The sequence below is a fragment of the Poecilia reticulata genome, linkage group LG7 (assembly GCF_000633615.1).
Source record: "Poecilia reticulata strain Guanapo linkage group LG7, Guppy_female_1.0+MT, whole genome shotgun sequence".
In the NCBI taxonomy this organism is placed as follows: Eukaryota; Metazoa; Chordata; class Actinopteri; order Cyprinodontiformes; family Poeciliidae; genus Poecilia; species Poecilia reticulata.
In genome coordinates this window covers 28,366,680-28,389,809 of record NC_024337.1, presented here as the reverse complement: position 1 = coordinate 28,389,809, position 23,130 = coordinate 28,366,680, and the positions used below count along the sequence as shown (strand labels likewise).

At 37.9% G+C, this 23,130-nt stretch overlaps 2 protein-coding genes across 2 annotated transcripts in view; both read right to left on the bottom strand.

Moving 5' to 3' along the window:
- Positions 1 to 1,082: 1,082 nt before the first annotated feature.
- Positions 1,083 to 14,710, bottom strand: mapk14a (mitogen-activated protein kinase 14a). Its single transcript, XM_008413527.2, has 12 exons — positions 14,317 to 14,710; positions 11,086 to 11,215; positions 10,843 to 10,901; positions 6,166 to 6,277; positions 4,270 to 4,299; positions 3,960 to 4,007; positions 3,769 to 3,883; positions 3,614 to 3,685; positions 3,298 to 3,377; positions 2,409 to 2,487; positions 2,136 to 2,309; positions 1,083 to 2,031 (listed from the first exon to the last, which is right to left on the bottom strand). Exons 1-12 carry the CDS (start codon positions 14,433 to 14,435, stop codon positions 1,976 to 1,978), a joined length of 1,074 nt encoding a protein of 357 aa, XP_008411749.1. The 5' UTR covers positions 14,436 to 14,710; the 3' UTR covers positions 1,083 to 1,975.
- A 1,037-nt stretch (positions 14,711 to 15,747) lies between these two features.
- elapor1 (endosome-lysosome associated apoptosis and autophagy regulator 1) overlaps positions 15,748 to 23,130 on the bottom strand; it is a 13,790-nt gene continuing 6,407 nt past the window's right edge. The window contains exons 9-22 of the mRNA XM_008413532.2: positions 22,672 to 22,849; positions 21,951 to 22,079; positions 21,502 to 21,592; positions 21,216 to 21,318; positions 20,983 to 21,120; positions 19,752 to 20,015; positions 18,572 to 18,748; positions 18,352 to 18,502; positions 18,062 to 18,158; positions 17,666 to 17,767; positions 17,365 to 17,491; positions 16,987 to 17,165; positions 16,692 to 16,857; positions 15,748 to 16,621 (exon numbers count right to left, since the gene is read on the bottom strand). Coding sequence (XP_008411754.1) covers positions 16,538 to 16,621; positions 16,692 to 16,857; positions 16,987 to 17,165; positions 17,365 to 17,491; positions 17,666 to 17,767; positions 18,062 to 18,158; positions 18,352 to 18,502; positions 18,572 to 18,748; positions 19,752 to 20,015; positions 20,983 to 21,120; positions 21,216 to 21,318; positions 21,502 to 21,592; positions 21,951 to 22,079; positions 22,672 to 22,849 — 1,986 coding nt within the window. The 3' untranslated portion in view covers positions 15,748 to 16,537. The remainder of the gene's footprint in view (positions 16,622 to 16,691; positions 16,858 to 16,986; positions 17,166 to 17,364; positions 17,492 to 17,665; positions 17,768 to 18,061; positions 18,159 to 18,351; positions 18,503 to 18,571; positions 18,749 to 19,751; positions 20,016 to 20,982; positions 21,121 to 21,215; positions 21,319 to 21,501; positions 21,593 to 21,950; positions 22,080 to 22,671; positions 22,850 to 23,130) is intronic.

The window sequence follows — 23,130 nt, the reverse complement described above, 5'->3', positions numbered from 1 at the left end:
ACGGGGAGGTTAGATGGTTTGCGCCATTGACAAAATAAATGTTACAGCATGGTTTGTGCCAGATACTAGAGTTGAATATGAATGAAGCTTATAAATATTTCTCGCATTGTGATTCATAGCTTAAAAGTTCCTTATGAGATCCTGACTGATAACGAATTTTATCCTAATTTGTTTGCATGTTAATTTCATGTGAATATATTGTCCGAAAATGTTTTTTTCAATTGATATTCCCTCTAAATTGTATGAACAATTCATGCTCATAGTAATTCCAGTGCTATGTGCAGAGACAAGACAGTAAGGTCCAAAACTGTGCCTTTCACAATATTCATATATCCATCAAATTTCTTCATATAAATTCGTTAGGACCACAAACCTCAATGTTTTGTTCCAAGTGTATGTGGTAGACCAACACAAACTCGAGAATAATTATGAATAAAAAGGAAAATTATACGACTTTCACATTTTTTCACATTAATCTGAATGTGAAAAGACTTCCAACTGCACTTGCTCGTCTTTTTTGCTTGTCCATCAGCTTTACAGGCCAAGAGACTAAAATATTTGCCCATTCTTCTTTGCAACACTTAGAATGTATGGGGGACTTGTGAACATTCAATTTTAAGTCTTCCCATGATTTGCACTGGACCTCGAGAGTTCAAGTTGTTGAACACATTACACTTCAGATGTATCACTTTCCTTTCACACTGCAAGTTTGTAGCCACTAGTGTTGGTCTATCACTAACCCCACCCTTACTGGTTATATGAGAAAACATTCAAGGGATATAACTACTTCAGGAAGAACCGTATAAGCTTATACTGTATAAACAAGCATATCGAGTAGTTTTAGCATTCCTCTTTCAATCAGAAAATCCTTACCTCTATTTGCAGGTATCTATATAATCAAAGAACTGGAGGGTTTTGGAAATGAGAAACACAATGGAATTAAAAAATGTTACTTATTTTTTCCCCCAGCACAAAACTTACCATGAGGTTTATAAAATTTAATTAATACAGATCCCACAATAAATACCTTTTGAGATAAGACAAACTAATCAGTTTGGAAACTAGAACACAAAACACACGAGTCTCTTAAAAAATAAGTATTTATTTTCTTAAAGGACTGGAGATATCAAGTAAACTGCAGACCGATTGTTGCTCTTAAATACCTACTCCACATAGAATAAATACAACTCCCCGTTTTACACTGTTTAGCAGTTACAGGTTAAAGCATAATACTAAAAATCGTAACCCAAAGTCAACACCACACAATGCCTTCATGTACATGCTAACATTGGATGCTTTAGAACCACATAAAACACAAAGACTGACACATATTTACATATTTTGGACATGTTACTTAGATTTAACCAGAAAAGGCTCAGATATACTTGTGAAAGATAGATCTCACAGTATCTAAAGAAATCACATGTTAAAGTCTTGAAATTCAGCTGGGAGGGTTGAAGAAGCATAAAAAAATAAAATTAAAAAAAAAGGCTGGTGTTTTGAAATTCACCGACATGTTCAAAGATTTCTCTTTTTAGGCATAAGAGTAATTGTGGTAAATCAAAAATTGTACTAAAGATTGACCCGCTGGATTGTAAATCAGCATGCTTTCTTTATAATTAATAGAAAACAGCTCATTTATAAGTTACTCAACAAATCAGCAGAGCTGTAGGTCCGTTGTCTCATCGCCTCAGAAGTCACAGTCGAGTTGAAGTTTAAATTAAAAACAATTAAAAGCTAAAAATTTAAATACATACATTTTTTTTTTAAATATTGGCAAAAGTGAAATTCCTCAACAACAACAAAAGGTACATAAATAATGATTATTGCTGGTCCAGTTCTTGCATTTTCATATAAAAGTAGTAATCTCCTTAAAGGTGATCTCTAAGATTTCTGAAATAAAGACTCAGAAATAGCTGGTATTGTGTGCCTGAAGGCTTTAACGTTAATGCACATGTTTTGGCTGCAGCTCATCTCAATCCTCCATGTAATCAGGTGGCACAAAACTACACACCTCCTCATAGGTCAATCCTGCAAGAAAAGAGAAAATGTTACAAGACTTGAAAACAAGATCAAAATTCCTCAGATTTTTTTTTTTCTCTCCATAAACAAGATGTCAGGACGCAGAAACGTACGCTTCCACTCATCGATTTCCAGTTCTCTACTTTCGAAGCTCTGGTCGTAAGGCTCGGCCTCGGGCTCGTCTTCTGGGTCGTGGTACTGGGAGAAGTAGGGGTGTTCCAGAGCTTCAGTGGCTGTTATCCTCTTGTCTGCATCCAGAACCAGCATCTTCTCCAGAAGGTCCACCGCTTCAGAGAGAAAAGGCCAACGAGTTAATAAAGCTGAATCTCAGTCTATGCTTCACGGGGAAAAAAAAAATTAAATAAATCTCGTTTTTTGCTTGTTACCTTGTGGGTTGGCACCAATAAAAACATGAGCAAAGTTCCTCTTGGGCATAGGAGGCAAAGAGCTGACATAATTCCTGGCCTGGGTAAACACATCAACGCAGAAAATAAAGTGTCAGTTTCCACAAGCAGCAGCATGTCAGTACAGACCGTTTCTGTTTCCATCCACATAAACCCAACTCTGTTTTCAAGTCAAATTTCTGAGGCATGGCCACAGTTTTACACTTGTTTTATTTTCCAATAAACATGGACCTGTTGTGATGAAGCGAGTAGATACGTTACAGCACTTGTGTTTCTGTCAAATATAAAAACTAAAAAGATGAAAAACTAAAAATATACATTTTAGTTTTTTTCTCAAAAAGTTGAGATTGAGAAAAAAGTTGTATTTTTCTACTTTTTTTTTTAAATTCAGTATTATTAATATTTAAGCAGGTATAATCGCTTTTAACTGCAAAAAATTGACAATGTCATCTGTATTACTATTATGTCTCTAATTTTTTTGCTGAAACAAAAACATTTGCAACATTTATCATTAAATTTTGCAATGACTGTATATCATTTGTTAAAAAAAAAAAGTAAATAAAATGTCTCACACTCCTCTTATCTATCACCACATGTTAAGATTTGGTCATCTAACAGGTGAAACCCCAACAAACAGGCTGAATATCGTATTGAAAAATCACAACAATTGGAATTTAATCTCCCAAAAAATAATGTATTCCATACAGTCTCTTGCAACATTATCACTGCACACTGATATTGTGACGGTACGTTTTTGAGCTAATGTGTTGTGATAAAATCCAGAGCATTGATAAGAAAGCTGTGCAGCAAACATCTTCCGTCAACCTCCTCCTGTTCTCTGCCAGGAAAGCAAAGTGTGGGTTGTTCTCACCTCATGGCTGGGCATCCGGTTGATTAGCGCTGCTGGGGGTGTTCCTGTCAGGCGCATTATCTGCTGAAGCTGGTTTATATCTAGAAAGCTTGTGTCAAGGAGATGCAGCATAACTTTTTCTTCAACAGAATGCTGAAATGTCCCAAATATTACAAAAGCAAATAATTCCAATGTGGCCTGAAGGAAAAAAATAATAATTTCAACAGGACAGCTTCACAAAGAAGCTGGAACCAGCAAGAATTAAAAATAATCTGCCTGGACAATGAAAAACATCCAGCAGCTCCTCTAACTGCGCTCCACCTCATGGAAAGGATACGGTCTGAACCAGGAAACAGAGTTTTCCCAGTTAGAAGTTCTGCCATGATGCATCCCACTGACCAAATATCCACTAAAACAAACACAAATGTAAGAATTTACCTAATAGACAGGCTCTCAATAAGGAAACGGTAACGGGATCTTAACGGACTCAACCTGTCATGTTGTAGTGCATCCAGTTCAACATGATCTCTGGAGCACGATACCAGCGCGTGGCAACATAGCCGGTCATCTCATCGTCAGTGTGCCGCGCCAAGCCAAAGTCCAATATCTGACATGAAACAGGCAAATATTAGCATCCTTAAAACGTTTTAGGCAAAATGGTGTGAATTAGAGCGCTTACTGACCTTTAGCTCACAGTCTTCGTTTACGGCAAGGTTGCCAGGTTTCAAATCCTGCAAGGTTGAAAAGTAATGAATGTGACATTTTGATCGTCCAGTCTAGACCGTAAATGTATTTTTCTATTTTAAAAATAATTGTCATGTATGTTTCACCCGTCTTAAAATAAAAAATGCTGCACAGCTAGCATGATGAAATGTTAGCCATCTAAAAATTGCACAGTCTACGCAAAGGCTAATGATGACAACTTCCACTTTTCCCAAATTCAGCATTAAAACTGGTAACATTGGTGAGACGGGGGTTGAACTAAACACTTACTCTATGAATGATGCCTGCTGAGTGGATATACTGAGAACAGAAAAAAATACAAATGTTAGAAAATCTGACAGAATATTGGAACCATTGATTCATCTCAAGTTTTAATTGGAATAATAAGTGGAGAGTTTATTGATTTTTGTTCAGGAAAATTAGATACTTCCTTTACGCTTTGCTCAAATAATCATTTTCATTAAAAAATAACATCCATAGTAAAAGTAATGCCATGAAACTTCGACAAAATATCACAGCAGAGATTTTAGTAGATCAGAGCTCGAGAAAATAAAAACTAAAGGTCGAGAGGTGTGGAATACCACAGACCCAGGTTCATCACACAAACAGTCATTCGTGTACGCATCATCATTCCTAAGGACAATTTAAAAACTCAAATTAATCCACGATGCAAGTGCTTGAGAGGAAAGCCTGTGCATGCACGAAGAGTACCTGTATAACCAGTACTTTTACCGAAAGAACTTGTTTACTTGAATAACTCTCCACCTACTGGTTAACACGTAGCTTTCACAGCAACAAAAGCCTCCAACTGTTAAGGAGGAACAGACAGACATGCTTCAGCAGCAACTTAACACATTAAGCCGATTAGTGAACAATGAAACAGGACTTGCATTGAAAGTATGTGTAGCACCAAGAAATGTAATTAAACTCCAAACCACTAAGATGCAGACAGACAAAGAATGTCTGAATGTAGACTAAATATAAATCTAATTTAAATTTAAATACTCAAATGTTAAAATACAAACAACTTCCATCAATCAGTATTTATTTCAAAGCTGTCCATCATGTCTCACTGATTAGAGTGCGATTAACAGGCTGCTACCACTCCATAGTAAAGCGGGAACACATAAAGTATTGCACTAAATAAATATACAAATAAGCTAGTTTTAAAACCTAAGTGTAGAAAGTGAAAAATTAAGCATCGCTTCCAGACAAGAATAAATGTAAAATAAGTCAAATTTAAAGGGGAAAAAAAGGAAATGGGGATCAAGAAATGGAGAAAAAAAAAACATTTTCTATAATATAAATATTTGAGTTAATTACTTCTTAATAAATGTATTACTATTTTATTATTAATTTAGTCTTACATTTCTGAGGTTTTGGCAGATAAAACAGTTTAACCATAAGCTGACTATGTAGGGTATTCTAACAACAGAAAAAACAAACTTGCTTCCTTTAATCCCATCCATTTCATAGATTATACATCTGCCTTAAACATCATGTTCTGCTAAATTCATCATTGTGAATAAAAGGAAGCCGTTTTTGTTTTCTGTGCGAGTTTAACTCAGACCGTTTCTGATTTTAGCTCAGCTGAAATTATTAAAATTATTTACACTTCCTTAATGCCAGAGGAGATGATTTTTTAATTACTTTGTTAAATTCAGAAGATTAAAATACACCAAGATTATTCTGCGTTTTAGCGACTAAGTAAATCCCAGATGATAATGTCATGGCTGTGTAAGCCTCTGATGCCTGTGTGTGTATTTTAAGGTGTTTTTCTCAAGGAGAAGATGAGAAAATGGTATCTATTAGTCACAGTGAAATATTAGTCTTTTATCAAGAAGCAGCATAAAAAGCCAGATTATAGATTATCAATGGACTCAAGCGCAAAAAAATAATCTTTGGAGTCCTGTGGGCTGATGGAAGTAAAATTTAAGAGTTTGATAATAACGACCCTCATTATAATTGAAGTAAAAAAAAAAGGGGGGGTGGGGGGGCGGCAGGGGAGGCTTGTGAGAATTAGAACACCAAACCAACTGTGAAGCATGACGGTGGCAGCATCATGCTGTCTGTCTGTGTGGGTGTTTTGGTGCACTTCCCCAAAAAGATGGCATAATACGAAAGACTAAAACGATGTGGAAACATGCTCTTCCTGAATGACCTCACCTTCAGTCCTCGGAGGATCTGGTATATGAGGAACTGCACGTGGTCGTCCGAGAGTTTCTGACATTTGACAATGTTGTTCAGATCTGCTCCCATTAGGTGAGTCACAAGATACCTGTCAGTCGTAGAAAAAAAAAAAAAAAAAAGATTGTCGTCAGAGTTGAAGCAAGAAATCTCAATAACCTCCAAACTCAACAGAAGTCAGAGAGGGGCTTCAAATAAATAAATTTGCTCTTTGAATCTAATTTTGGAAGCCCAGTTTGGAGGCCGCAGCTTTATTTCCCACATGGCAATAAAAGCTTAAACCAGTTCTGCAGCTACTTCTTTTCACTTCTCTCTTGGGACACTGAAAGGTCAAGCCCTTTACAAATGTAATATCACTTGACAAGCACACAGGATAAATGAGCTAAATGGCATCAGCGGATACTTTAAATTCAATCCTAGAACTGTTTAAAATTAATCAAAAGCACTTAAAAGACAGAGTGAGCGCCACTGCTTGAGAGGCGATACGGGAGCAAAAGCTAACGGATGAGCGTGCTGCCGCTTCGTCGGTCTGCTGCTAAACAAATACAGGTTTCATGATTACTATTCTATTCTCACATAGTGTGGGGATCGAGGGCTTAAAATAGCACATTTCAATGCTGGGACTTGTTCTTGGCGGCACACACAGATCAGATACGCAGACAGAGAGAGGTTCACCCGCCTTGGAAAAACAGCGTATAAATAGTGACCTCTGTTTTTCCATTCTCCTATAAGAGAGAGAAGCGTGGCAGGAGAACCCAAGAGAATCAATCTCTTCATTCCCCCCGCCCCCATTTTTGGAGTAATCCAAACTTCCGTAAATATTTAAGGTTTTCTCTGAAATTGCATTTCAAGTCCTATTTTATTGCCTCAAAAGTTAAATCAACGTGAGCCTTTTAAATCTAGTGCAATAGCAAACCAGAAACGCTGCAGCTACATTTTTAATTTATGTCAACACCACTGCACCACAGAGGTAATAATAATATAAAATAAAAACCATAATTATAAAAAAATGAAAGTGCCACGAGTCTTCCTTTTCAAAACACTTTTACCAAAAATAAGCTAAAATGCATTGCAGATAATGAGGTTTGGCCTCAAGTGACGTCTCATATGAATGCACCAGTTTTCTTTACACTGCAGACATTTGGCTCAGCCTAGGAGCACCTGCTTGAACCGTCAGAGAACTTTTATGTTAAAATGGAAAATCAAGAGTTATGAAAGTATTCTGCTCCTTTATTCATCCTAAAGCTTTGGAAGATTCAGAGGTTGATGTAGACAAAGATTTGAAGCATGATGGAGTTGATTCTAGCGAAAAAAAAAGATTACAACACTGCTGCTGTTGTCTGGTTTCAAACTTGCTCATGCACAACCCTCTTTGTAATAAAGCAGGGTTTTGCCAAACCCTCTTAAATCAAATCAACTTTTAACATGTTTGTTTTTGACCTGGCAACAGCAACGCAGACAAAGGCCTATTGGTCATGAGAATCAGGTTATTTTCAGCAGGTTGGATATTCATACATCCCATTTATTTTCAGTCACACCCAGGAGGCGGCAAGTCATGCTAAGTATACAACACTCTTCAGTGTAGAAGCTGCCATCGTGTGAAAAAAACAAACAAAAAAAAACACCAATTGATTTTCAGTGAGGTGTTTAAAACTGAATTCAGAGAAAGCACAAAAGGTGCAAGTTGTTCAAAATGAAACTACATTCTCAAGGCAGTTTACATTCAATTATCCTAACCGCAGTAAATGCAAGCATAACATGCTCAAGATAGTTTATTCATTCATCGTCTTTCTCCAAAATTATTATTGAAGATGTCGCTGCTGTGCTAAAAACAAATTCAAAGAAATAAATCTGGTTTTTAAGGCGAGATCTGGATCAGGTCAAATCCATCAGAACTTCAGAAAAAATCTTCTCTCTCTAATGTGGATTGCTAGAGTCTCTGGTAATTGAAGCAGGTCTGTTGAAACCCACAATCCACCCTGCAGAAGCTGGAACTGGCATAGATATAAATACCTCTGTGGTGAAGCAACACAGACACAGACACGGGCTCCAGGGTGAAGCCTGAGAATCACATCTGCTGCATTTCATGTACTGCCTATGCGGCAAGGAACTGTGTGACAATTTTTTTCATGCAACAGGAAACACTGCCACACAGAGCAGGTTGCATCCTTTAATACATTAATACATACACAGTCACACAAAAAGCCCACTTGAAATAAAAACAGAAGCAGAGAAGTATTTTCAACCAATCAGACCTGTAGAGTGTAGAAAGCTTAGAGCTTAGTCAACAAAAGGGACCATGCCACTTCAGAGTCCCGGCTACAAACAGCCTGACACTGAATGAACTGTCTCGTGATTAATCGTGCCTGAATGAAGCTACTGTTTCCCACTTGCAACAATTCCACACAAATATGTTATCAAATAATGAGGTTAAGATGCTGTTTAGATGCTCAGGAAGCAACTGAAGGGATCCACGAATGGGCGTGTCTGCATCTAAAAAGACCGCCCAAAGCTCAAACGGACCTGTGAGAAATCCTAAACTCTTGATTGCTTGATAACTAATAGTTATTTACTAGTTTTCAACAGGAAAAAAATGTCAGAGAATAAGTTATTGCAGTTAAGTTTCCTGTTGCCAAAACTATACATTTCTTCTATCTCTACTTTTGATGTTAACATCCATCCTTTCCTTTCTTTCAGAGCCTAGTTTCTGGCGTTTTGACTTTGGATGCTCTTCTTAGCCTTTGCGTACGCTTCCTAAGAAACAGATTTAGATGAACAAGCCTGATCATCTAAATCAACAAAAATGATCAAATGTATTGATCATTTTTCTAAATGATCAATACAGGCTCAAATATACACTTTTATTCACCTAAAGGTCCTAGGAAGTGTCAGCGTGGTAAGTCCAAGGCCTATCAGCTTCTCATTAGGCGTCATTGATTGATTGTAGCTGGTAGTTGAAAGTATAAAAGAATGTGTTTGACAGCAGCCACTGAAATATTAAATATACACTGTGAAAGCTAGTTAGAGGCATTTCTAGACAACTGAAGACTATAGGGTCACAGGTTCAAGCAATCATGGATAAGTGAATGTCTGGGTTGTCCAGGAACAACTAAGGAACGAGCCAGGCTCAAGTCAATCATTAACTGGAACACCAGCATCACCATCCACAAGCCAAATTACTAACATGAACCGAGAGGCCGCTGACCAAGAAAGTAAACGCAATCAAGCTTGACTGAAGTATCTGTCGCTCACATGGTCTAGCCAAAATGTCTTCTGGAGAAAAGAAATGTGGTCAAGATGAGACAAAGACTCAACTGTTGAGTCACAATGACGAGATTAAAATTTAGAGCAGTCGGAGTGAGGGCTGAAACCCAACAATACTGAGCCGTTGGTGAGCATGGTGGTGGTAGCATCGTGTCAATGTGAACAGTTGCAAATAAAGAACAAGAACTACCTTAAATATATTTCAGCTAGACTTCATCTCCGCCTAGGATGAACTCTTTGTTCGGGGATCAGAGTCTTCTTTAGACATCATAATCCATTGAAATGTCCCAACATAAACGGGGGGTTGAAGTCACTCCACCAAAGTTACATAATCCTGAACAACTTCAGAATGTAGTCAAAACCCATCACCACAACAAAGTGTAAGGGATAATATTGTGTGGAACGAGTGTGGCACAGTTAAAGGATGCAAAGTGAAACCGCCTGCGGAAGCAGGAAGACGCACCACATTTTTTCCCCCCCAGAATCCATCTGATGAGGAAATCTAAAAACTGACAGGAACGAAACAAAAATACACTAGGAACTTTAACAAAAAACAAATAAGGTGGTCTGTGCAACAGACCAAGACACTTTTAACCCAATACGAGTGTAGATATATACATACGTATTTGGTTGCACAATTTTAGAAAAGCAAGTAACTTCAATACTTTTTCCATCGTCACAATGTTCCCATCACTCAATATATTCGGTACGTGTGAGCAGCACTGTGGGAGATGCGAGTCTTTCCAACAGGCCAAAAATATAAAAAATATTACTGACATGCAGAATTTGCATGCAGAGCACCAGAAAAACAATCTGAAAAAATGTAGCACGCAACTGTACGCATATTGAGCAGCTTTAGTCCACCTATCTATAATCTTCACCCTCAGTGAATTGAATAAATTGAAACATATGCATCCAATTCCTGTTTTTTAATGTCTGAAGTAGTAAGTTGCTTTGAAAAAAGAAAAGGAATCGTTGGTGTAGATAATGGTAAGCAAATTATATTCACACCACTAGTAGTGTATGTCGACTTTAGATTGCAACAGAAGCACTGCACCTCCAATTTCAAAATAATCCATTTGCAAGTAGAAGCAAAATGTATAAAAATGTCTACATTTCTGCAAAATAAGAAAGGATTAAATGTTTTGTAGCAGCCAGACGGTAAAGAAAGTAACAGACTATCCTTTAAAAAAATAAAAAAAAAATGTAAAAAAGTGTGTCAGTGTAATTAGTCTGCTGGCCAGACTCCAGGGGTTTTCCAACATGAGTTTGGACTGACAGCTGTCCAGAAACTACAAGTTGTGCTACCTTCACTCTGGTTAAACCATACCGATATACTTCTCTTAATAGAAAACATGGATTAATGCAATTATCTAGAACAAACAAACTTACACATCTTTGAATTCTTTTAGACTTGTAGCAGGACTGAAAACATCCAAGAGCCCAATGACCTATAAAAAAAAAAAAGAAAGAAAGAAAGCCACACAGAAATTAAAAATACAGGGAGCAGAAAACATAACCTTCACTGAGACGCAGATTTCTTCAAACAAACAATCTTAAGCAGCGAATAAGTATTTGGTTTTTAAGCCCGTTTGCCTCCAGGAAGAAACAAACAGAAGAAAGCAGCCCGCTCACATTTTCATGCTTCATGTGTTTCAGCAGCCGCAGCTCTCTGTAGGTTCTTTTGGCGTGGATGATGGACTGGAAAGGCCGGGAAAGCTTCTTCACAGCGACCTTCAAACCCAGTTTCTCATCATATGCAGAACTGTTGAGTGAAAGAGAGAGAAAAAAAAACATTTAACCTTAAAAGAAAACCAAAAAAAAAAAGTATTACTGCACTGTAACTTTTTTTTTTAATTCGGTTATAGGTATTAAGTCAATAAATTCAGCAAAGCGAGCTTCTTCAATTAAGGCTGATAAAGCAGATTTCAGACGGCTCATGCGGCTGGGTTTGCTCTCAAAACAAAATTAGGTGTAGTGAATTGAAGTGAAGGCTGAGAAATGGGCGGCATCAGCAGAAAATGTCACGTCTCAGCAGATTGGGACCGGTTTCTGACAGTAATATATCCTCCACCCTGTCAGCTGGCTTGCCTCCGACCAACACCAAGTTTCCTCCATCTGACTGTAAAAGCTGCGGCAGGTAGAAACCAGCTTTCAACTGACATGAAGCGAAATGAGCAAAAATAAATAAATAATAATAATTACTGTACCCTGTGGCGATTCCTCACTTCACTTAAAGCTCGACTGTTTACCGACAGCAACATAACTTGTTGAATTTATCCGTAGCACATAAAGACTTTGTTTCATATCAACTACTAAATGTTATAAATGCAGACAAAAGAAAATGTGCTGCAGCTTCTTTGACAGAGGAAATGGTTTTGAAACCATCAGGAGAAATAATGGATTTATGCATCAAAGCTCACGTTTCTAACCTTTAGCTGCATTTTGAGATTTTCGGTTCTGGTGCATTTGGTAAAACTTAAACTAAAAAAAAAAAAAAAAAAAAGAAGATGTTTTTGAATTTAGACTTGCATCTTGCCCGTCAAATATTGTTAAGGGAAAATTTGACAACTTTGATCACTGGACTGCAGGCATCTTACTAATTTGAATTGCATCTTTGCAATTATGAATTCAACATGTTTGTCATTTGTCTAAAATAATAGACTCCCAAATTTACAGCATTTGAAATTATATTATAGGTCATATCTGTGTCATTAATTGTGCCCCATTTCCTGCTTTATTGACAAAGTACAAACATTAGGGCGGTTTTATTACAAAAACAGGATATTGGTGAAATGAAGGCTGGCCCAATCAATCCCTGATACGCTCAAATATTAAAGAGCGGGCATGGCGCCCTTTGCCCTTAAATGCATCAGGAGAAAATAAAGTCTATCGATTGTATGCATCACTATAAAACTGCTTGATTTATTAAAGGGGGAAAAAAAAAACAAGGCGAGGTCATTAACCCGACCAGAGACAGATTACCTCATCGCCTGGCACACATGCCTGTTTCCATTTGCAAAACAAACATCTGCTCCCCACCTATGTGTCATTATGTTTTACTAAGATAGTAGGAAGAGCAGAGCTGCACAACATATTGTGACACGATGTTCCGCATATGCCCTGCATTAATGTTCTGCATGCAAACAATATACTTTGCCAGACAAAAAGGACTTTATCTGCTTTCGATGCCCAACCCAGATACAGACTTTAGTGACTGAAACGGAGCACTTAGAAGACAGAAAGAAAGAAAGCCGAGACAAAAATGTTGGTCAACTACAAATAATCAAAATAGTCTGTGATCAATAGTCATATAGCATAAGCAATAATAGTGATCAATACATTCGTATGAAACAACAGTGGAAAAAACTAATAGAAAATAATACTTTCATTCTTTGAGGTTTCCAAATATTCTCGATTAGCTCAACTGAAATTAACAATGGAAAAGAATACTTGGAAGTAACGACTGAAACGCTGGTATACTTCAAGTCCTATGCGTTCACATTACGCGTGCTTACACAATGAGCCAGGTGAAAGGACTTTAAACTATGCTGTGCCTCCATACATGATCCAAGAGTCATGTGACTGAGATGCTAAAACTCTTAAGGAGTGGCACCCAAAATGTTGCATATCAAGCAGACCTCACTAAATCCTAAAATTATATTTTACTATACAATAAACAATGCAATAACTGCTATGGAAAGACGATCATAGTCTTAATCCTTATCAGGGAAAAATGAGTAGTGTGATAAGCCATGTCATTTTTCACTAGAACAGTAAACTCTAGCTGATTGTGTCTGCAAACACAATAAATTGAAAGAATTGGGAGGTGTGATTTTCTCATTATTCAGTTTTTTTACTACTGGAAGTTTCTTAAGAGCATGAACAAATAACATCTGAAAATATGTTTGGAAACAACTATTGAACGCTGTGTTACCTAATGTAACTGAAGTACTGAAATAACCTGTTTGATGAGTAAGTTTTATTACAACAAAAGAAAAAAAGTACAGCCAAACATTCTGAAAATATTTCTAAAATGCTTGTTTTCACCATTTTATCATCACAACAAATATAATATAACATTCAAAGTCCATGTATCCCACCTCGACTCATCAACTCAATGAAAAAGCTCAACCCTTGCATAAAATAGACTATTAGCAAATCGGAAGCCGTGGCTTCTTCCTGACGCTTTAAAAATGCGAATGCTTCTGATATTCAGATTTGTTTCATTAACCGAGTACATTTGCTATGGAGCTGAAAAAAAGGAACATGCTGTTTCTATTATTAGGAAAGCAGTACTTGAAAACAGTAGACCCAAAAATCACACATTTCACTGCACTTTCAATTGTTCATTATGTACTTTTGCAATGCATGGTCAACCACAGCTCTTTAATTGCAAAGAAGTACATTTGCGAGCGACTTTTCACATTCGAACAACTAGAGCTAGTAAACAATCGTAACTGATTAAATAATTAATCGAAGAAAAAAAAAGAACATTACGGTACTATCACTACTTGTCCTATGAAAACCATTTAACCGAGAAGGAATAGGATCACTATGTGAAGAATGTGATCGAGACAGTGATTCTTGGGGCTGATCCAATGACAAAATAAGAGTAGTCGCTTCGTGCAATAAAGTTCACGACAATGTTGTTCTTTGGCGTTGGATTTGTTTGATAGTTCAAAAATAATCTTAAACCAACTGAAGGTATCAGAAAACAACTTGATATATGCTGACAGAGCCATTCTAGCTCCACCTTGCTAACCTAAGTTTAGCTTCTGCCTCTGCAGGCCTCGTCTCAATGAATGGAGAAGTTAGTTGGCTCAACTCTGCGCACTTGTAACTTTTACAGAAAACGTGATTTACCAAACCGATCCATAGGCGCCGGAGCCCACCGGAGACAGGTCCTGGTACCGCCGCGGGACTTCCCATATCGTTTTATTGACCTCCTGCAGGTAAAATCCGGATCTTTCTTTCTGCGACATTCCTGCAGAACCAACCGTCGACCACCAACCGTCTCTTTCTGCCCCGTGCTGCTTCTTTACCCCCGAGCTGAGAAAAGCTCCGTCACACAAACAAGAGCAGCAGGAGATTATACAGGCGGCCCCTTGTTGCTGGAGATCTACGCGCAGTTGTAGATCTTCAAGTTGTTTTCCTACACAAAGTTGCAGAATCACCGCCTGTTGCGTGCACACTTTTAACTCTCCACTTTCATTTGTTCCTCTGTTCCAGTACGGCTCCTGAGGTTTCTAGGTGTAGTCTCGCGAGAAGTCAGTTCCATACAGCTTTAAGAGGAGTCGCGAACTGAAACCAATGTACTAAATGTACTAAATGGGAAAAAAAAGTTTTTATAGTTTTTTTTTATAGTTTACATAAATGTTATCAATTACTGAATATTAAAAGGACAATAAAAAAAATCGATTTTATTTAACAATAGTTTTCACATTAACTGAAAAGTGAATCCTATAATGTTCAGAATGAAAATATAATTTTGTTCAAAATATTTGAAACATTTTGGACAAAATATTTCTTCGTATTATTTTGGCCCCCAAAAATACACAAAAAACAGTAGCATTTGTCAAACTGCTGGAAGTGCAATATTGATGTAGATCCTCACTTTCAGAGAGAAAAAAAACCCATATCTAACATTATTTTATAAATTGGAGAAATTGGGGGAAATTTCCCAGGATGTCATTTGGATCCAACAAATTAAATATTCCATTTCACTATGAGTACCCGAATCCTGTATGGACGTACTAATATAACAAAACAAAATTTTAAAAAAAAGCTGTCAGATGTACATTTCCAATGTAACCATAGCTCAAATATAATTTTCCATTCCAATTATTTAGTTTTCAAGAGAAAAAAATCTAACAGATAAATGATATTTAAAATGATGAAAACCATCCCTTTTCCATACCCACTGAACCATGGGTACTTTGAACTTTGTGATACAAAGTTGAACTTTGGGATACAACGTGGACAAGTCACCAGAAACACCAGAAACAATGTTAGCCACAGCACCATCGTGCAATCCACATTGTGAAATGTTGCAAAGAATGAGATGAGGAGCATAACAAAACAAAAACCTGATGTTTAACTCAGCATCCGCAAATCCTGCTGGGTGGAGTTTCCAACTCATTTTGGTTTTCTCACCAGACAAGAAGAACAGAAAAATATGCAGATAAAAAAAATAGAAGTGCCTTTCAATATTGAAATGGGTTTAAAAAGAAATTTTTATTAGCTGAATCCATCAAATAACACATTTTAAAATAAGCACTTGGAGGAGGCATACATTTTAAATGTAACTGCTGATGATATATTTTTATGTGATAATGTAGAAGGCAGCAGTAAAAACTAAATCAATTCATATAATTCTAAAACAAACTTGACTGATTAAGGAGCTTAACCTGATTTAAAATCAAATGAAATAAAATAACCACATTCAACAGTTTTCATATTATCGACAGCAGTGAAAAGTAACTGAAGTAAAAAAATACAAGTAAAAGCATGCCTCAGTAATGGGTGAAAAAACTTTAAACAAAACATTTTATTATATTATCTGGGCCGACAATGAGAACAAGAAGGCTGAATAAATGGTCACATCAACTGCTGATGATGATGATTCTTACAATTTTTTTTCTTTATTGTATTTAACAATAAAGAATGTACATGTACATTAATACATGCACATGTATTAATAGCCAAACAACTTTATGAAACTTAAAAAGCAAACTCATAAAATGAAATAATGAAAGGAGGGCAAATAAATGAATCTCCATTTTGAATACCTTTAAAATGATCGGCTTTACAAATCCATGTAAAACGTAACTACATTCAGGTTTCAGTCATGTTTAAAAATCACAGCGAACACCAGTGTAGACAATTTGAACTTTAACTTCAGAATTAGAATTTTATCATGCGATATAGAATAGAAAATAAACATTCTCAGTGAAACTTGTAAAAAAAAAAAAAATATTTGAAACTAGTTAAGTACTCGGTTTCACATATGCACAAACATTAAAACTCTAAAACTGAAGGCTTCTTCAGTGTTCAAAGAGCTACTTATCATCCTCTTTCAGCATCATCAGTCCTCCTCCTCCTCTTCATCCTCTTGATGGTGCTGGTAGGAAGATTTGAGTGGAACCGAGTCAAATCCATCTGATGTTCTCTGTGAAAACAACGACAGTGTTAAAGGTGATACTGAACACCACGTAAATGTAAATGGGGCAGACACCGACCTCTCGTGAGAAAGACTTTATTTTGGTAAAGAAGGATTTATGAGTGAGATCCATGAGGTCGTCCTCAGCGTCCTCTCCCTCCATTATCGCACAGCTGTCAGCAGTCGGTAGCTCACACTCTTTACCTTCAGAGCTCATCATCAGCCTGGAGTATTTGTACTGCAGCCTGACAAATTCAAATAATCAGATAACATCTATTACAAAAGGATTTTGTCGCAGTCTGTACATGCTAACGTCCGTGCGCACATTATATGTCATAAGATGTGAGAGGATGTTTAAAAAGTCTTAGTCTAACTTGCGTGTCTTCTTCCAGAAATAACAACTGAGGCTGATGAGAAGCAGAGCAGCAATCAGTCCTATGGAAACGCCAAGCTTGAGCCAGAAATCCATAGTCACACAAGCGCTGACTTTTTGTGGTGGCAGGGATTGTCCTCCATAACACTGCAGAGGCTGCTGCCATACATAGGTGGTTCTCTGCAAATAGATTTCCTCACATTTAAAATCAGTTCTAGTTTGAAAAGGTGCCAAACATTTGGACTTTTATACAGTTTTATCATATCACAAACTCTGATGTATCTGAGGAGAAGTGCTGAGGTTTTACCACAAATTCTTGATTAAATTGCAATTTGGACTTTGACACAATACTCTTTGACTGAGGAGTCGAGTTTGATACCTGGATCCCCTGGATGCAAGCGCTGACAATCTCTCGGTAGTGATCTGTGGTGCACAGCGGGCATGCGTGCTGGCTCTCCCACAGGAAGTGGAAAGTGCAACCATCACATGTCCCCTCAGAACATTTACTGTGAAGGAAACAAGGTCAGAGATAAAATCGCAGAGTGATTCAGAGTGTCCCTTTAAGCGCAGGTCGCAGTCTGTGAGCTCAATGTGTCAAACGATGGTGAATAATGTGGCTGTTAGACTGTGAGTGTGTAAATTAAAGGTCAGAAGTTGAGCTCAGGTAATTTGTGCAGCACCTGGGCAGCGTGATGAGGTCTTTAATGTTGGCTGTGGGGTTGCATCGAAGTCTGACAGCGGCTGACCTGCCCTGTTTGCAAGCTTGGGTTGTATCACTGGACCTGCAAAGATCACAGGCATAATGTTGATGGTGTACAAATTTTTAATTGTATTAAATTGAGTAAATATATATAGTAAAATATATATGTGTATATATAAAATCTAAAATGAAATCTTAAACTATATAGATTTGAAAGAATCTTTTTGTTTATAGAGTAAATCTGAAAACCTACTGTCTATAATTAGATCCTGACTTCACCCAAAGTAGTTAAGCAAACAAGAACATTCCTAAATATTATCTTTGTACAATAACGGCATTAAGTTCCAATAAAGTGAATATTTGTTATTTTGTCTACTTGTAATAGAATATGACATCTGGCAACTGAAGTGACGCTGACGGGAACATCCATGATGGAGAGGAGATGCCTCCCAGAGTCGTCTCTGTGGTCACACCTTCAAAATGAAAAGCAAACATTTTTACCTGTTTGATCACATGCACACAATTCAAATGCTTCAATGTTTTCTGTTCTAGTAACTCCAGAACACAAAGTATGTCTAATGTTTGATGGAGGATCGCTCTGTCTTTTAAAAAAGTTTATCAAAACATGTAATATTCTCTTTATCATAGGCATAAAATGCTCCATACCAATGAGTGTGTCACCAATGACAAATGGCTGTGAGGACACCATGCTCTGACTGCGGATGTCAGAAGGAACCACAGTGGACTGACAGACGTAGCCTTTGACCTCTTTCCCACTCTCCGTTACATTGTCCACACAGGAGGCTGGCACTCGACTCTGTGGGAGAAACACTCTCAAATCACACAACAACTTTTAGCAATAAAATCCTTAGGGTCACTTTCTTACCTCTCTCCCACACAGATTCAGATTAAAGTGATGAAAGTACCGCAGGCCTCTGTTGGTGAAACGCGGGCTGCCGGTGAAGCCGGTTACGTTAGACAGCAGCGAGAAATCGTAGGTCTGCACAGCCTCTCCTCCGCTTTGAACCCTGAATGTGCAGTCGCTGAGACAAGCTGTGTAATCCTGCAGGTCAGACGTCAGAGTTATGGCTGGTACATGTACATCTACATATATGCACTTTATCTGTGGTTGAGTGGAAAGCCAGAAATGAAACAGAGTAGAGAAACATCAGCTAAAATCGTCGAGCAGGTTACATGGTTACATCTGTAATTATATATTTTCAAGTCTGGCCAACGATTCCCATCGGATTTAAGGCTGGAGTCTAACTTAATACGGTTTGATCCATGTCATTTTATTGCAGCTCTGATTTTTAGCATAGCTGTCATTCTGAAAAAATGAACCTCCACTTGGTTCTCAAGTCTTTTGGAGCATCTAACAGGTTTTCATCCAGCTCTTTCTAACTTCCTCTTTTCAACACGTTTCTTCTGTCCTTCTCTATAGCTTGAGGCAAACTGCAAAGTGCACTTCTTCTGGCTTTTTTTCTGCAAAGGTTTTCTATTTGGCACACTTTCCAATTGAAGTCAAATTGGTGGAGTTTACAACTAAAAGCTGTCCTGTCAACACATTCTCCCACCTGAGCTGAGGATCCCTGCAGCTCCTCCAGAGTTACCATGAGCATATTGGCTTCTTCTCTGGTTAGTGCTCACCTTCTCACCCTCTCAGGATATGATTATTCATGTTTTGGTGATTGTTAGGTGATCTCCAAAAGCTTTTTGTTGCACTGTGTTTTATTTAAAGGAATCAAAGTAAAGGGGTCTAACATCAAGTAGATGTGTATTTGCCACAAAAAAAAAAAAGTAAATTCATACACATTATTATTATTCTTTGTTGTCACACTAGTTAACATTTTAATGAAAAGAGGAGTTTTATTGTTGGAAGACTTATATTTGTGCAAAACCTATTATCACACTTAAGTATTTTTTCCAGATTTCACCTCTGCTTGGGTGCAATAAAATTATGGAATCCTGATACAGTTGTGGTTAGAGTTTAATTTCACAAGTAAGTCTGATAGAAAAAGAAGAAAAATAAAGGTGTGGGCCTTTAAATGCCCTCCAAAATATGTCACCCTGTTTCTCTTCGTGTTTGGTCCACACTGGACACACGCTGCCTCTCCAACAGGCTGACTGGGTTTGATGTAGGTGTTTGGCGGACAGCTCTCACACGCTCCTGTGGCATTGACCATGTAGTGTCCGGGTGGGCAGGGAACACAGGAGGAGCCGGTCTTATCAGGCGTCACAGCGCAGCGGCGACACTCAGAGGCCACTCCTCCAATCACATTGGTGACGTGGATGGAGTAGATCTTTGCAGCATCGGTGCTAAAGTTCCTGTCCTGAGGACCAGAAATGCAGTTTCTCACTAAGCGGTATTCATTCCTGCAGAAAATAATGCAATTCAAAGCCTATCTCTGAAAGGCAAACCTTATACAAGTGAGATAGGAGGAGTAGAGAGTATGGTTTCCATGCAGCTCAACGCTGCCATCTAGAGTTGAACATCGAATTAAGGGAATAAACAGAATTGAAGCTGCTTGTATTGTGCAATTGTGCAAGAAATTTGAAAATGTTTTTTGCATTAGCATATCTAACTGTACAGCAGTAGCACTCTTAAACATGCTTCATCTTACTGGACTATTGGATGCTGCATCTAATAAATTTCCATATACGCATCTTTAAAAGCAGGCTAATTATAATGGGTTGTTTTAACAGCAACATTACAGGTTTGGCGGCTGAAATATTGTCTTCCTTGACAGAAACTTAAGCATTCCTCTTTCTGAACTCATCTTTCTCAGATATATGAAAATGTTTTCCAGTTAAAATGATGAAAATCTGTAAATAAATCAGCTCCTTTGATCGTCACAAAGGTCTTTTCAATGCGATAAAATCCTATTTTTGCATTAATATATACTTTCAAAACTAAAGGAGACAGGCAAAAAAAACAAAAAACATTTGAATGATTTGTGACGAAGTCTCTGATTTCAGTCCTCGAGAGCCACCAGAATAAAATGGCTAAATTATCATCTCAGCATGTCGGCTAGTGCTGCAGAAGCCTGGTAATGAGCCATTTATTTGATTTAGGTGTGTTGGCGCAGACGTTCATCTAAAAAGTTACAAGATTTTTTGGGGGAAAATTGGTAGAGAAAATTATTTTACTGTGTTTTCAATTTGAATATTTCATATTGAAAATGTCTAGATGCCACCTAAAATATTTAGGATTTACAGGATGAACGATTTATGCCTGATAAGAGCTGGCAGAAATGTGGCGATTGAGCTGTCGTTATTAGGGTGCGTGATGCGTCTCACCATGCTGAATTCCTCAGTGCGTTGAAAGGTCCAGGTGAAGCTGACAGTGTTGTTACTCTGGATCAAGTAGGAGTACGACTGTTTACTGTTTCTGCCTTTCCACTGCTCCACCAAATAATTATTCCACTTATTGTAGCCCTGCAGAGAAATATTTCCACGTTATTAATTTATACTTGCTGTACATTAATTCCTAACAAATGCAGGGGGGAAAAAAACCCAACAACTTTACTTACCACTAGGAAGTAAAATTTGCAGTCAGCCGTACAGAGGGTTTCGAATACGAAGGTGATGCGAGACAGTTTGCTCATCTCGTTGTCTTTACCCGTGGCCTGAGCCCTTATAGAGTCAAGAAACCATTTATTAGACTTTACACACAATGCCTCGTAAATTATGGAATTGTTTCATTAAAAGGTCTTATTAAACCCAAAATGAGACACCATTTTTCTTTCACTTTACAACTGTGCACAACTTGAAGTTGACCCATGTTATAAAACGCTAATTAATTTGGGAAATTCTCACCTGTACCCAGGAACATTGAGGGTCAGCGTCAGGTAGTCGGTGTCCTGAACCCCTGACGTGGTGTAGATGTACTCTCCAGCCACTTCCCATGCTGCCATTACACAATTATATTAGCAGCAACAACAGTAACAACACTCAAACCCTGACCACCCCAACCCCAAACCAATTGTGACCAAAACCAAGAAGAAAGAGACCTTAAGTTGGAGTCCGCCCAGGTCATTTTGTCCCAATCATATCTTGTAAAATTCTTGTTCAATTTCAGGAGCTTTTACTAAGTTTTGACATTTTTCAAAGCAATCTCAGCCTTAGAGCAGCTATATTCGTCTTTCTGCATGTTTACGTTTTGCTTTGTTACTATTCTTCTGCTTCTTATTGTTTCATCCATTAAACCACCACTGCCCGTTTTGAGAGTAATCCAAATATCCCTGGACTAGGAGCTGCTCTCTCACCTGTTCTTCGGTTGGAGTTGCTGAACTCCTGGTGGAGGACGGAGCTCTCCATGTTACTCGGCATGGCGGTCCACCACTTGTACTCAAATCCCAGCACCGGTTCTGTGCCAACAGGGCACTTCTCACAAACTGTGAGTGAACAAACAGAGCTGCACAGTCAGGACACGGTGGCACTGCCAGTTCTATTGAATGAATGTGTAGATGAAATTTGTGACATTTTTCATATTTTTCTTTGTTAAATATTACATGGCGTGGCTTTGCAAAATAATTATATCAACTTCAAGCCTGCTTAATTAATCGCTTGCTTTTGAATAATCCATTTTCAAGATGTTTTTTTTTGTTAATTGATGGCAAAAAACCCTCCTAGCTATAGAAAACATACTCACCAGAATCCCTAAACCAGACGCTGGCATCTTCAGAAATCAGCGTGGAAATACAATTATTTGTAGACAAGGTATGTATTATGAACTTAGGTGGCTTGGCTTATTTGGAAGCAGTTAATAGTTGCACACTAAAAACATTTTGTGTTAGCGTACAGTAGCACACGTAGCCTTAACGCATGCAGCACATAAAACAACAATCCACAAAGACACATCCACCTAAGTCCTGATACAGTCGAATGTTTAATGAGATATGATTTTCTGAATTAGCTTGGTTTTGCAGTATGAGAGTGTTTGCATTAGCGTCACAGTGAAATAAAAGGTTAGTGCTGATTACGAACCTTTTCCATCTGAGTAGGAATCGTTGCTGCAGGGCTCACACGCTGAGGAGTTAGTCACAAAGAAGCCCGGGTTGCATGGCGGGCAAGTCTGCTTCTCCCCTGACGCTGGCAGCTTCACCGCTCCTTCGACGGTCTCGCTGCAGATCTTTGGTTCGATCCATTTGTACATGAGCCAAGTCTGAGACACACATGGAAAACAGGTCAGAGTGTTTTACAAAAGCACTTAAATATGTTTAGCCTTTCGCACTCGGCCACAAATTTGAATAATACGGCACAGATCTTCCCAAAGCAGTTCATGGATGTCAAGTGGAAGCAGAGTGATATTTGGTTTTCAAAAAACATCAAAGTGTGTTGTGGGCAGTGATGGAGAAAGTACTCAAAAAATTTACTTAAGTAAAAGTACAAATACACAGTCAAAAATGTACTTAAGTAAAAGTCAAAGTGCCACATTAACATTTT

What these genes read in the sequence shown, in the direction of transcription:
- mapk14a (XM_008413527.2), bottom strand. Translation starts at nt 14,435, where the DNA reads ATGTCGCAGAAAGAAAGATCCGGATTTTACCTGCAGGAGGTCAATAAA. An exon ending in AACACATGAAGCATGAAAAT is followed by an intron (nt 10,902 to 11,085) that starts GTGAGCGGGCTG and finishes TTTTTTTTATAG; the next exon opens with GTCATTGGGCTCTTGGATGT. An exon ending in ACGAAGACTGTGAGCTAAAG is followed by an intron (nt 3,884 to 3,959) that starts GTCAGTAAGCGC and finishes GTTTCATGTCAG; the next exon opens with ATATTGGACTTTGGCTTGGC.